Here is a 15,352-nt window from a genome sequence, read left to right on the forward strand (position 1 = left end):
TGCTAGCTTCCCTGGCTGAATGGTAGGCTAAGCTATTAGCCTACACAACATAAATTGAGACTTATGTTGGCGACCCAAATAAAATCTCCTGCGACCCACCCGTGGGTCACGGCCCAGTCTTTGGGAACCAATGCTTTAGGTCAAAGGTAAGTATTCATGACACTGTCAGGAAACTATTTTGGTGTGTAATAGTTCTTTGTGACAGCTTAATGACAAGCCAAAACTGTACTACTGTAGTTGAAGTCAAGAAAAGTACTCATGACCAATTTTTAATGGTGTCATGACAGTCAATTATTTAGACTCATCACTTCATATACCAAGAAGATAAGTCAGGCCAAACACAGTTACATGTCAAGTTCTCATGACAAACATGCCAAACACCTTGCATTTCTTTCTTGATTAATGTCAAGTTTGTCATGACAATATTGTAAACGGGTTACATTTTATTGGCTAATGTCAAGTTGTCATGACAAAGACACTGTCAAATAATGTCATCTTGGCTAATGTCAAGTTGACATGAAGATGACACCCAAACAATGTCAACTTGACATTCCAAAAACCGAATAACACATTATGACAACAGTCATAAACATCAATAATGTCTTAAAATAAGTCAAATTTTTTAGTAACACTTTATTTGAAGAGGTCTACATAAGAGTGACATGTACCCGTCATAAGAATAGCATGACATGTGTTTGTAGAACTACTTTTTCCGTCACATATTAACAATTTTGCAACTTGCTGTTACTAGTTCTAAATGGATGGTTGCTATGGCCAAAGGCCAGGCATTAGTTGTATCACTCTCGTGGTCAAGCGGGCATATCCCAGGATTCTGATGTACCTTGTCTTTGAAACATTGTTATTTTACTTAGCCTACTACCATCCAACTCGCTAAAAGCATTTCTGTCATATGCTAAATGTTGCTACGTTATGTACATCTGTATTTTACGGCTTGGATGCAACATGACAGTTCATTTAAAATTCACAACAAGTTTGGCGAATTAATATACAACTGTGATAAGGCCAAAAAATGGATCTACTTCATAGGTGTTCAAATAACATATGTTATTGCACATTATAAATTACGAAGGACAAGGGGAAAAGCAAAAACAAACTGCATCTTAATCAGATCATGGAGGGCAGCCACAGCTGATTGTATCACACAGGCAATTCATCCTTCTGGTCAAGGATGATGTGGTACTTGTTCTTCATCTTGCATTAGCTGAATAAAGTTGTCTGTACATGAGCTCTGATTTTATAAAAACACATACTCGGTCCATTTAGCATTTCTATTAGTCAACTCCTGTATGCAATTTCTGATGGTTCTTAAGATTTGAGCTTTGACTGAAACTCTTCCCACATGTAGTGCACTGATGTGGCTTTTCTCCTGTATGTGTGTGCTGATGTTGACTAAGATTTGAGCTACTACTGAAACTCTTCCCACATGTAGTGCAGTGATATGGCTTTTTTCCTGTATGTGTGTGCTGATGTTGACTAAGATTTGAGCTACTACTGAAACTCTTCCCACATGTAGAACACTGATATGGCTTTTCTCCTGTATGTGTGCGCTGATGGATGGTGATCTTTGATTTAGTCCTGAAACTCTTCCCGCATGCAGTACACTGATATGGCTTTTCTCCTGTATGTGTGCGCTGATGGATGGTGACCCCTATCTTAGTCCTGAAACTCTTCCCACATGTAGTACACTGATATGGCTTTTCTCCTGTATGTGTGCGCTGATGGATAGTGACCTCTACCTTAGTCCTGAAACTCTTCCCACATGTAGTACACTGATATGGCTTTTCTCCTGTATGTGTGCGCTGATGGATGGTGATCTTTGATTTAGTGGTGAAACTCCTCCCACATGTAGAACACTGATATGGCTTTTCTCCTGTATGTGTGCGTTGATGGATGGTGACTGCTTGCTTAGTCCTGAAACTCTTCCCACATGTAGTACACTGATATGGCTTTTCTCCTGTATGTGTGCGCTGATGGATGGTGACGTCTGCCTTAGTCCTGAAACTCTTCCCACATGTAGTACACTGATATGGCTTTTCTCCTGTATGTGTGCGCTGATGGATGGTGACCTCTTGCTTAGTCCTGAAACTTTTCCCACAGTCAGTGCACTGATATGGCTTTTCTCCAGTATGGATCCTCTGGTGAGTCTTGAGATGATCCATCCTAGTGAAGGTCTTTCCACATTCATTACAATGATGTTCAATTTCCACAGCATGTCTCATCTCATCGGTGTTGCTTTCTTGATGATTTTCAATAGAAGGACAAGAAAACAATTTGAAATACTCTATAATTATTATTATTGTAATTGATGTTCATGCATCAATATTTCCTCGAGACAAAACACTAATGAGTAACTTACCGGTAGGAGAAGAGTCTTTCTGTCCATATTCTCTTACATCATATTCCTCCTCCTGTTTGATATCCTTCACTGAAGACGTTTCTTCTTTGCGTTTAAATGTTAGTGATGTGTGTGTTTCAGTCTTGAAGTCATGATCCAGTCCAGGGTTTTCTTCTTCTTTCTGAACTGCAAACAGATTTTCCTGAAGGGAATCATCAACCTCTTCTTCTTTTATCTCCTTCACTGGCATAGGCAGCAGTGTTGGTTCAGTAAATCCTGACATTTCAAACTCCATTTCTGTATTGTGAAACAAATCCAGTCAAACATTACATCTGAATTGCATTTGTAATTTACAATTACAATTGAAAGATTACACAAACAAGTGCCAACAACAGCATCCGTCTTATTTGTTTTCAAGTAGCAGGAAATTCACGCGTAACCGTCGCATGATGTGATTGGTCCGATAGAAGTTTAATTTTTCCAGCTTGCAAGCCAACGGAGAGTTAGACTACCCTGGCTGCAAAGGACATTTGCTGCCGCTAGGGTGCGTCTAGATTTCTAGGCTAGTCATTTGTACGTACATGTGCATGTATAAAGGTGTTTGTTTCTGAACACAATCCAGAGAGCATGTCTGAACTGATTCTTATTCAGTTTTGTAATAAAATTGAGTTTTTCTAATACTGGAATCGCTGTGTGTTTTATTCCTTACACACCATCCTTTAGTTCCAGATTTTGCCCGTACACAATTACAGTAGGCTCAACTTGAGGGCAGAAATGATCAATTTAGAATTCTGAAGTATACTAGAGTACTGTCGCCTACAATGATCAGATATTTTTGACAGGCCTACCGCATCGCAGTATGGTGCAGTAAATGGATGGAATGAAAAGTACATTGATAGCACACGCAGCTAACGAATAATGCAAAACCACCACAACAAACCATTCAGGGGTGTACTCTCTCTCTTGATCCATCACTAGGTTAGTCACTTTAGCACGTCTAATGTACGCATACTGTATGCAATTTCTGGTGGTTCTTAAGACTTGAGCTGTGACTGAAACTCTTCCCACATGTAGTGCACTGATATGGCTTTTCTCCTGTATGTGTGCACTGATGGATGGTGACTTCTGATTTAGTCCTGAAACTCCTCCCACATGTAGAACACTGATATGGCTTTTCTCCTGTATGTGTACGCTGATGGATGGTGACGTCTGATTTAGTCCTGAAACTCTTCCCACAGCCAGTGCACTGGTGTGTTTTTTCTCCTGTATGTGTGCGCTGATGTTTAAGGAGGTTTGAGCTTAGACTAAAACTCTTCCTGCATGTAGTGCACTGATATGGCTTTTCTTCTGTGTGGATACTCTGGTGTACCTTGAGTAAAGGCCTTTCCACAGTCAGTGCAGTGGTGCGGTGTCTCAGTTATCTTCAGTTATATGAACAGTCACAATATTAGCACCTGTACTTCAGGAAAATTGGTTGGATAATCAAATGTTATCATATGAATAGTTATAGTATTAGCACCTGTACTTCAGGAACAATGTCTGGGTAATCAGCAGTTAAGTAAGCATAAGTATATATACTCTTTTGATCCTGTGAGGGAAATTTGGTCTCTGCATTTATCCCAATCCGTGAATTACTGAAACACACTCAGCACACAGTGAACACACAGTGAGGTGAAGCACACACTAACCTCGACGCTCGGGGAGCAGTGAGGGGTTAGGTGCCTTGCTCAAGGGCACTTAAGCCGTGCCTACTGGTCGGGGTTCGAACAGGCAACCCTCCGGTTACAAGTCTGAAGCGCTAACCAGTAGGCCACGGCTGCCCCATAAGGCCATGATAATGTCCTTCAGTGCACCTGTCTGTCTATTATTCTACATCACTGGTACATTAGCACCTGTACCTGGGTCAGCCATCAACATTCCAGAGTGTACAACGTATCTGTAATCATCTTGCTATAGAGACTATGTCAATATTTTGTGTGGGTCAGCCATCAACATTCCAGAGTGTATAACGTATCTGTAATTATTTTGCTATAGAGACTGCAAAATAAAAAGGTAAAAAAGCAAATATAAAGGTTTGCACAAGGTCTGCAGTTGAAACAACTGGATATGATAGCAGTTGGGATTGCAGCAAGCTAGAAGACTTTGTCAAGAATGGCAAAATTACTCAGAGAGGTTGGTGCCTGACACATGTAGGGTGATATTAATGATAAAATGAAAAATGCCCATGATAGTAAATGCAACCCATTGTAAAATGTATGCGTGAGGCTCATATTAGGCATATTCCATACAAAGGCGTCCCTATTCAGTGTGTTTGACAAAAAGACCCATTTTGAAACTGGTCAGGAATCGCTCAAGGTGCACTTTTATAAGACAAATCTGAAAACATGTCAGGACCAATGAATCCATCCTCACAGATGAATGGCGTGCCTACAAGAATCAACTCTCCCAGTATGGGTATAGGCAATTCTCAGTCTGCCACAAACAAAACTTTGTAAATCCGGAAAACGGTGCACACTCAACATATTGAACCTGCATGGCAGACCAGTAGTGATTGAATGGTACTACTGGTTAGGAATCCGCCATTGCAATGGTGTGTTGGGTAGACTCGTGCCTGATTTGAAAAAGCTTCAGAAATGACGGCAATGAAATTGTGCTTAAAGACTAGTATGTTAATAGTTTAATGCATGTTCCACATGCACAGTTAGGTTAGCTGGCATGGTAACATGTCCATGTATTATGGTTTTGCAAAATTCATTGCTTAAAAAACTCTTTAAGTCATGACTGAGAGTGACGGGGCAAGGAACAACTCCCTTCTATTTGTAGTGTTCTTACACAATGTAACATTCTTGTTATTTAGTTCTTTAAAAGTTTGATGGACAGTCTCTTTCATGGGGGATAAGGGGTTAATCCATGACAATCTCAGTATTTAATTGTTGGCCATCACTGAGCATAACACAAGTTATTTCCACTATTTTCATGCTTTATCATCACTAAATTCTCCCTGATCTACATTCCAAAAATATCCAAAATGGTGCATTATATGAAGAATAAAATTCATATTATGGAGCTTCATAGTCAAATGTTTTATTTCATTAAAAGAAATAACAAATATGTATCTTTATCTGGTATAAATCCCATTAGGATCATCAAGTGCCCACATGGTCACTTGGGGGTCCAAATATAGGGTTCCAAAAGAATCACCTCTGCCCCCCCACCAGTGGTACCATAACCCTCAAATCAAAGTTCCCAAATATCACAAATAATCCTGTTTAGAATAAGTATGATCACTAATCGTGGTGCTAGCCGCACCCAAAAAGAGATACATAATTTTGGTTGACCCACCTCTCACCCAAACAGTAAGGAATGTTGATTCTGCCTGCAGAATTGTGTAGTACAAACTACAATGAACACACCAATTGTCAGCCTTCTATCACTATTATAAGAGAAATTATGGGCCTCCAAAAATGCCAACAAATGAAATGCAAAATTCCAATGTGTCAAAAAGGGGTGTGGCACTTGAAATTCAAATGGACACCACGTGCACACTTTTGAGATATTCAGATTCCTTTGTTTGGTAACATAAGGCATTTTTTTGTACCACTTTTCAGCAAAATCTGAGAGGTGTCATGTACATGGGTGGCTGAGTTGGTGTGGAATGACCCAAAGGACATTTGCGGTGAGTCTAAGTGGTGGCGGAAGATGATAATTGTTCCTGAAACAGAAGGGAGGGCTTTGAAAGAGAGTAGTAGAATTTTAAATTTGATTTGGGACAGAACCGTTAACCAGTAAAGCTGAGAAAAAATAGGGGTGATGTGAGCAGATCACTTGGTATGAGTGAGTAGTCTGGCTGCGGAGTTCTGAATATATTGTAGTCCTTGAAGTGATTTAGTGGGGAGGCCAATGAACAGGGAGTTGCAAGATGTAATGAAGGACTGAACCAGGGTCTGTGCATCAGTGGTAGAAACGAAGGGGCGAAAGTGGGCTCAGGAGGTGAAAGAATGCAGGATTTAATGTGATGTGGGGCTCGAACCTGAGTGAGGGGCCAAGCAGTATGCCGAGGTTTCTGACAACAGGAGTGGATTTGACAATTGTACCATCAATGTTCAGACTGAGACTATGAGATTTGGACAGTTGAGATTTAGGGCTGATGAGAAGGATTTGGTTTTATCTGTGTTGAGTTTTAGAAAGTTATGTTGCATCCATAGCTTTAAGTCAGATAGGCAGTCAGTGACAAATGCAGCGCTTAAAGCTTGGATCAGCGATTTTAGGCCCAAAAAAGGCCCAAACATAAATGATCACATTCATCTAATCTTTCCTAATGATCCGCTAGCTGCCTGCCCCATGAGTTGGCCGTAAAAAAATGCGTCTCTGTAGGCAGCCTAGGCTCTGAGATCTGTACCCAAAAACAATTGCTACCAACAAGTGTTGGCAACCACTCAAAGGCAAAATAAAGTGTTTCAACCAATAACCGACGAGATGCGCGTTTAGGAGGAGAGTTTCAATTGCATGGGGGGAGGGGGAGGGAGTAGCGAGCTGGCTCTCTTTTTTTTGTTTGAACATCGAAAGAAGTGACGTTACCCCGCTATCGCTGGTGCAACCTTTAAGTCGAGGAGGATGGGAATGGTTGCTAAGCTGTTATGAATAGACAGGAGAAGGTCACTTATTACTCACAGGAGTGCAGTCTCTGTGCTGTGACGTGTACGGAAACCAGATTGGAAGTGCTCATACAGTATATTGCATGGGAGGACTGGCCATCTGGCATACCGGGCATTTTCCCGGTGGGCCAACACACCTTTTGGGCCGATAGAATAGGCTATATAAATAATTTTGGCCAACGATCGGCTCGAAGGAAGGACATTCAGCGGCCCATTGGTTACATTTCCATATTGACACTTGACTGATCCAATAACAGCTCACGTCTGGCCCCACCCCTCCCATTTTGGCTCAGAGCCAGCGTGAATTATGTAGCCTATAACCTAACACATTGGAACTGCGTGAAAATATTCGAATCCAACTATTCGAATATTCGAAGATCACGACTCATCCCTAGTCAGGACACTGCATTAGTGCTATTAAGTTCAGCCGGACATATTGCATGATACAGGCGACAAATCAGGCGACATTCGAAGGGCGATCTAGATATCTAAATACACAATGAGAACCTGGATTCAGAACGCAAACAAACATGTTTGGTACCAAGTGACTGCTACGCTAAACCCCCACTAGAAACCAAGGTAAACACATACAGGGCTCACAATAAAACGGTCGAGCAAACACATTGTTTAAGACACTATCAAACCACATCACAAAGATGAACTTCACCCAAGGGTAGGCTACTTACAATTTCAGGTCTCTTTTTTTGTCAAACTCCCTTTTCTTCTTCTTCTGTTACTTCGACAGTCGCTTCTTGGGTCTCTTATTTGTCGAGTGATCCATGATGAATGCAACAATTGCCTTGCAACTGGCTGTTTATATCTAGCCGTCCCATGTTTGGGGGTGTGTCTGCCGTAAAGCATTTTCGAAACTACAATCTGACTACATTTTCGAGGATTTACCCGGACCGGGTCCAGAAAGTTGCATATTCATTTTTTCTGCGGAGAAGCGATAGGGGGAGACGAAGCACCCACCAAATGACCCAGAAAGTGTTGTAGAACCATCAGAACGACTCTCAACCTGCATAATTAAGGTCATTTTTGCTAAAATTGTTGCATAGGGCTTTGGGTAAATTTGAAAAAATCAAAATCAATTTTGTCTTCAAAGAAGAAGGAAAGCATGGCACTGCTCAGGTGTTTTGGAACTGGCAGTCACAGGATGACACAAGTCAAGTCATATATATATATATATATATATATATAGATATAGAGAGAGAGAGAGGCAGAGAGAGAGTGCATTTCATACTGGAGATGAAACACTAATTAGTAACTTACCTGTAGGAGAAGAGTCTATCAGCTGATGCTCTCTTATATCAGATTCTTCGTCCTGTTTAATTTCCATCAGTGGAGACTTTTCTTCCTCCTGTTTAATTTCCATCAGTGGAGACTTTTCTTCTTTGCAGTTAAATGTTAGTGATGTGTGTGTTTCAGTCTTGCAGTCATGATCCAGTCCAGGGTTTTCTTCTTCTTTCTGAACTGCAAACAGATGTTCCTGATGGAAATCATCAAACTCTTCTTCTTTTATCTCCTTCACTGGCATAGGCAGCAGTGTTGGTTCAGTGAATCCTGACATTTCTGACGCCAGTTCTGTGTTGTGAATCAAATTCAGTAAAGTATTACATTTGAATCACATTTGTACTACAAGACTGAAGATTAAATAGAAAACAAGTGCATAGTTGTACTGGTAGTTGAATATATATACTGTATATTATAAATAATGGCATTACTTTTTTTCAGTAACGAGTAATCGAATTGATTACTCTTCCCATTGTAATAACGCCTTTACCGTTACTGCCAAAAATCCGGCGCGTTACTATAATTGAAGCTGTTATTTTCATCAGACGCTGAGCAGAGGCGCAAATACTTTTTCCTTGGTTAGCGGGCAGTGCACGAGACAAGCGCATAAATGCTGACGATTGGCTGAGGTCAAGTAAAATCTCATGGTAAGACAATCAGAGGTAGAGTTGGGCGGATGTTCGAAAGCATGCATAGTCGGACACACAACGAACAGTAGAATCGAGTCAGTCAACTAAAGACACAGGTATGGCGAGCCCAATTAATCCAAAAGTAGCCTTCTCTAAATGGAAGTATTAGCCACGACTTTCCTCTCCAATAAAGTAAAGGAACGAATGTAGGCCTAATTGTGAAATGTACATTATGCCCTGGGCAAAAGTGCCTATCCACGTGGGTGTCAAGTAATTCAAACTTAGTTAAACGTATTTCAATGTTGCATGCTTACACAAAATAAATGGCCAAGGCCACCGAAAGAGGAGACAGTGCCACAAAACTTAAGCAACTGAAGCTTGATTTTAAGGCCCCACCACACGTTTAGTCTCACAGACCGAACTGAACAAACTGGTAGCCAGGTATGCAGTGGAGGATACGCTGCCATATAGACGTGATGGCTGGGAGTACGTTCGGAAAAAATGGATTTTACGCGTCGCGAACGGAACGCTTCAGTTCCTGTCAGAGGGAAAGGGTCAGAGGAGGATGTTCAGTCATACATTTTGACATGGACAGCCAGATGCCACCTGCACTTCGTTGGAGTTTACCTCGACTGGAAACCACACAGCTGGATAAACTGAGGTAATATATGTTTTTACATTGGTTGTAGTTAAGGTTAATCTTAAAGGAATTATCCAGAGTAAAATGCACTTTAGATCAATTTACGGATGATTGGGAGTACATACGTTGAGTTGACATCAAAATCATGTCATTCGGATGTGTTTTGAGAAAGTTCGATTTTACCGTTTTTAATCAAAACTTGGAAGTGACCAGGGCAAGTCATTTTGCCGCCACAAAAAGCTATTTTTATACCTCTTCTACAGTTCCAAACAACATTACTCTTACGTGGTAGTGAGTAGAGGGTCCCTAAAGCCAAACCGAAGTATCCCGAGGTCTTTATGTGGTCGGATAGAGAAATGGAAATGTTGCTGCTGCTGCTGGCGTCTTTAGGGGAAAGTCCGTAGGAGTCGATTGCCGAGTGTGGAGTAACACGCACTGGAAATTCACAATTTCGTCGCCGTTTTAAAAAAAAAAAAAAACATAGCAGCAAGTAGTCTTCTAGTAAAATCGGATGAAATTTGGGACCGCTGAAACTTTCCGTAGAGTTTAGACCAAATTCAATATGGTGGAGGTCCAATATGGCGGAAAGTGACGGGATAGGGGTCAATGAACTCGGGATGGTCCAAGGATTCAGACGCTACCTCAATTGTGAAAATCAGACAAAAGAGTCAAGGATCATTCGCATGAACGCATGTCCAGCATTGAACTGGTGGTGGCGCTAGTGTGTTCAATGTACTGTATATACATGAAAATTGCTGTGAGTGATTGGGACAGTGTCCTAACTAATGGTATCAAGATTTGTTATGTTAACTCAAAGAGTCACCGAGATGTTAGCCCACTTCCTGTTTTGCGGCTTCATCGCCATATTTGATTGGCTGTCACGGGCAAACAAAGTGGAAATTGAAAAATCTGGCAAGTATCTTTTGTGCGGCTTGGTCTGATGGTAAACTTCGCCAAGTTTCGTGAAAATCGGATGAAATTTGTGACCGCTGAAACTTTTCGTAGAGTTTGGACTAAATCCAATCTGGCGGAAGCCATCTTCTACGTCACAAAACAATAACAATGACTAGCCTCCTGCTAATGCCCCTCGTGGCTTGAGAGAAACGCGTTCCTTTAGCAACTAATTCGTACATGTTGTACGGGTGGGTGTACAATGATTTACGAGTAGAGATCGACCGATATGAATTTTTTAGTGCCGATACCGATTTTTTTCCATCAGCTTTAGCCAATGACCGATACAGGCTGCCGATTTTCTTGAGCCGATATTTGGAGCCGATACTGCTTTTATTTTGCTCCCTCAATTTACATCATACAAATGACACATAATTACACAAATGATAATAACAAATGTTATAAGTCTCAATTTAAAAAAGGACCATTTATTGAACTTATGGATGGGTGCACTGGATATGGTTAACTGTGCAAAATGCTTTCATCAACATCTTACAACACAGCCTTGATGATGCATTGCTTGCTGACATATTATAAGACATAATTCAAGTCATCACAAAATGTCCTTTGTCAACACATTTAAATAATTTAAGAAAACAATAAGCCCGAAAAGTAGCTATTGAAATAAAGTGCTTGATTTGTCATTTTAGACTGCATGGTTTCAATTTTTCTATGTCTATATTTTTCTAAAAAAAGCTGCCAGATTTGTCAACCACAGAACATAAATCGGCAGAGGAAAATAACGTGGAAATAACGTGGTGTCAGATGTTTCTGTTCTAAACGGCATCAACGTCAAAAGGTATAAAAACGTATCTCTCAAAGTTTTAAAATCTCTCCTTCAGGTAGCGCAACACTCTCATATCGCTGTGATGCGTGTGTCCCACTGAGTGAGACAGACCAGACGCACACACAAACTTCTGTTTGGTAGCTGACGAACCACCATTGAACTGGATTGATAATGATAACGTTAGCAAACGGCTCTAAACAAGTAAGGCATACACGGTACGTGTACGGTATGTCTAGTACATGATAAACGTTAACACAAATTATTATTCAACTACACGTCTCTCATTATTAAACCTCTGATATCACTGCGATGGCAACTCCGCCCGCTCGAAGGAGAGGGGAGGAAGACGCACACACCACACGTGTCCAAAACTCCCACAAATATCTCGGAACAACGTCGGCATTACTTAATCATATGATTGACCAGTGTTCGTAACAGCTACCGCTAAAGCATGCATACGGATAGCCTACAACTTAGTTATTTGCAGCTCCCTAAATACAATGGCAAGCATGTTTTATAGAACAGGCATTCAGGGAGGGAGACACACACACACACACACACACACCACACGCGTCCAACACTCAGCCAGGTGAATAAAACTCCCAGCTGAATAAAACTCCCACACCACGGAACAACGTTGGCATTAGGCTACTTAATCATATGATCAGTGTTTGTAACAGCTACCGCATGGATAACCTACAACTTAGCTATTTGCAGCTCCCTAAATACAATGGCAAGCAGTTTTATAAATGATCATTAAGCATTAAAAAAGTAGCCTACCTATCCATCATTCGTGTTTTCCATTTGGAACCACAAGCTTCCACCTTCAAAGTGTATAGAAATATTTCAGCTAAGTCAAACAGTTAAAAGACGCTTTGAAAGTTTAAAGTTTAATGTTGTCTTGAAGAGCAGGCTTTCAGCACTCTGCTCGTGGGGGAGTGGGGAGTCTGCACGTGAATTGCAGCGTCTCCATCAACACAGAGCTGCCGGCCGATATATCGGCAATCCCTATTTACGAGTGTAATGGAAAGGACCATAATGTGACGTGAATGACGCAGAATGATGAGGTTTTCACTGGGAAAAAGGTTTTTCCGAAGCCCATGAACGCTAGATAACTCCCTTTCTAACGTTTGACGTAATATGACGCTATTATGCCTGTCGCACAGTAGGGAGATAACCGTATTGTTTGGATAAGAAACTAAGTCCTGCCAGCACGGAAACTCATGAACAAATCTATGTAGCCTACAATACCACTGTATGTTAAGTTGACGCAAAAAACGGCACTAACGTTAATCATTTCAGATGTTTTCGATGGATTGACTGTAGGTCGGAAAAGTGGAAAGACGAAGGCTATAACTTTTTTGTTTTGTTTTACCATGATTGTGTTTGAAAATGATCATGTCTGGTAGATTCAACATTAACACAACTTGATATCACTTGTTAGAATGATATTAATAATAATACAAAAATAAATGTTTAACTTTGATGACATTGAAGGTGAAGGAAGTGTGAGAAGAATTTCTATGTGAACCATCTATTATACGAGTTACAAGATTCAGTTCGATGGCTAACGTCACAAAGTTAAGTGAGAGTCTGCGCAGTACAATGGCAAGCCACGGTCGGTTGTCCGGAAGAGGAAGTGATTGGAAGCAAGCGAGTGGAGTGCGGACTGGCGGTTTGTTTGTATCTCCAAGAGATATTTTCTTTATTTTTAAAGTTTATTTGGCGGTTTGTTTGTATCTCCAAGAGACATTTTCTTTATTTTTAAAGTTTATTTGGCGGTTTGGCATAATCTGATTTGTGACTGGGTCTGGATAGTATAATGGAGGATGATGATGGGAGTGAGGATTGGTTAAAAAGGTCTAGAGGAATGGAAAAATCAAGGTTATGTACACGGTAGAGGGAGAGGAGGATTAAACAATACTAAGACTAATGGGGCTGAGGGAATGGGTAAAGGACCTTCGAAGAGGAGTATTGATGATGTATCTGATGAAGTAGGTAGAGATGTGAGAAGGAAGTTAAGCGAAGTGATAAGTAAAATTGGTTTGTTTTCATTAACAAGTGGATTGAAAAAGGCAGTAGGAGACATAGAAATGGCAAAGATGTTACGGGATGGCAGACTACTAATTAAATGCAAGAACATCGAACAAAGAGAGAAGGCTATGAGATTGCAGTCGGTGTGTAAAAAAGAAGTGAGCGAAGTACAAAGCTTTGTAGGTATACTGTAAGAACAAAGGGAGTGATATCAGGTATACCAATTGGGGGAAAATTGGACGATCTCAAAAAGAATATTAAGGGAGGAACTGTAGTGGATATAAAAAGATTAAAAGCCAAGCGTAATGGAGAGAAAGTAGATAGCACTACAGTACTTTTGGAGTTCAAGGAGCAAGTGTTGCCAGATAAAGTGATGGTGGGCTATTTGAGTTTCAGGGTGCGGGAGTACATTCCTCCACCAACTCGCTGCTATAGATGCCAAAGGTATGGTCATATAGCAAATGTTTGCAAAGGGAAATTAAGATGTGGGAAGTGTGGAGGAGAGCACGAATATGGGAAATGTGGAGAGGGGGTTGAGAGGAAATGTTGTAACTGTGGTGGGGATCACACGGCTGCGTATGGGGGCTGTCCTGTAAGCAAAAGGGCAGTGGTGGTGCAGCAGATACGGACAACACAAAACATTACATATGCTGAGGCTGTAAAGGTTGTCAATATGGAAAGTAAAGAGACACATGAGATACCGGCAACTCAAGGTAGTGGTGCTGAATGCAGAAGGCCAAAGGAGGATGTGATAAGTACAGAGAAATTGATACTGTTCATTTCAGGTTAATTGTTCTGATCAAGCTAAAATGAGAACTGAGAAAATAAAAATAATTGTTAAAGCTGCTGCAACATTTTTGAATGTGGATAATTTATCATGGGAAAAGATACAAGCTGATCTTATACAGGGTGAAACAAGTGACCCATCATTAACACCTGTAAGAACTTTTTACAGTGGAATGCAAGTTAAAAGGTTTTATTTATAATTTAGAGGTTAAACCAGATGTAATTTGTATTCAGGAGACATGGCTTAAACAGTCGTTAGATTTATTTGTTATAAAGGGGTATTTATGTATTAGAAGGGATAGAGTGGAGGTAAGTGGTGGGGGGTAGGGGTGTAACGGTACACAGAAGTCATGGTTCGGTTCATACCTCGGTTCGGACATCACGGTTCGGTACGAGTTCGGTACAATGGAGGGAAAAGCAAAACAAAGATGCAGAATGCATTTTTTTATTATTGTACATGTGTCAGGCTGTACCACCTAGTGTCATACAGTCTCTTCCCTGAGCTATCTGCAACAGCCTGAAGTGTGTAAGATGTAGGCTAAACAGTACAATAAGTACCCAGACTCGTGTAACTTGTAAACAAAATAAGACAATCAGCTATAAAACTGAAAACAGGCCTACAGCATCTCTTATTTCTGAAAGTGCAAATTAGATAGAATAGAATAATAATTTTTAAAAATCCACTTAAGCAAGACCTTCAACGTCTGTGTTTAGTTGTATATGGAAGGGTCTACAATTTGCCTCAATATATTTCAGTGTGTGTACAGTAATAATCTAGCCTACTAACTGTGAAAATATCACACTATTTTGCCTTCTTTTAAAAAACGAAATTGCTCCTTTCATTTCATAAACAGGCTACAACTAGAAGTCACGTGACTTTGCCCTTCGACGTTAACTCACTGTAGCATGGTTTGTTTATTAGCCTGGTTAGCGTTGACACTTTCTGTTACTGTCCATGCACTTAACACTACCAGCTCCTCATGTGAGAAGTTACAAGTTACCCCAACATAAAGGTAATTACCAAGCGATTTACATAGCTTTCTGTCATTACGAAATCGTTTAATTTAAGCCATAGGTTTTGGCCCTATTTGTATGTGTATACAAAGGCTTGTGAAGCGCAGGGGCAGTTTTTTTTTTTTCTCGTTTCAGTGATTGGTAGCCTATCATCTCTGGGTGTTGGCTTTGAATATTTGTAGCAGATAGCATGTTATATTTCCACTC

General features: G+C 40.6%; 2 protein-coding genes and 1 long non-coding RNA gene across 15 annotated transcripts in view; 1 reads left to right on the forward strand and 2 right to left on the reverse strand.

Annotated features, from left to right (window-relative positions):
* LOC121718788 (NACHT, LRR and PYD domains-containing protein 3-like) overlaps positions 1-15,352 on the reverse strand; it is a 1,510,793-nt gene that overhangs the window by 867,144 nt on the left and 628,297 nt on the right. The window lies entirely within an intron of this gene.
* LOC121719082 overlaps positions 1-15,352 on the forward strand; it is a 530,903-nt gene that overhangs the window by 477,391 nt on the left and 38,160 nt on the right. The window lies entirely within an intron of this gene.
* Positions 1-15,352, reverse strand: part of LOC121718817 (zinc finger protein 436-like) — a 58,191-nt gene that overhangs the window by 31,967 nt on the left and 10,872 nt on the right. Inside the window, exons 3-5 of one of the 4 annotated variants that reach the window (XM_042104094.1) lie at positions 8,336-8,595; positions 2,378-2,429; positions 638-2,257 (exon numbers count right to left, since the gene is read on the reverse strand). In XM_042104094.1, coding sequence (XP_041960028.1) covers positions 1,293-2,257; positions 2,378-2,429; positions 8,336-8,581 — 1,263 coding nt within the window. In that variant the 5' untranslated portion in view covers positions 8,582-8,595 and the 3' untranslated portion in view covers positions 638-1,292. Of the gene's footprint in view, positions 1-637; positions 2,258-2,377; positions 2,654-8,283; positions 8,596-15,352 lie in introns of those variants that run through there. The other 3 variants (XM_042104093.1, XM_042104096.1, XM_042104097.1) reach the window with 3 other exon arrangements.

This window comes from Alosa sapidissima, chromosome 9 (assembly GCF_018492685.1).
Source record: "Alosa sapidissima isolate fAloSap1 chromosome 9, fAloSap1.pri, whole genome shotgun sequence".
NCBI classification, from domain to species: Eukaryota; Metazoa; Chordata; class Actinopteri; order Clupeiformes; family Clupeidae; genus Alosa; species Alosa sapidissima.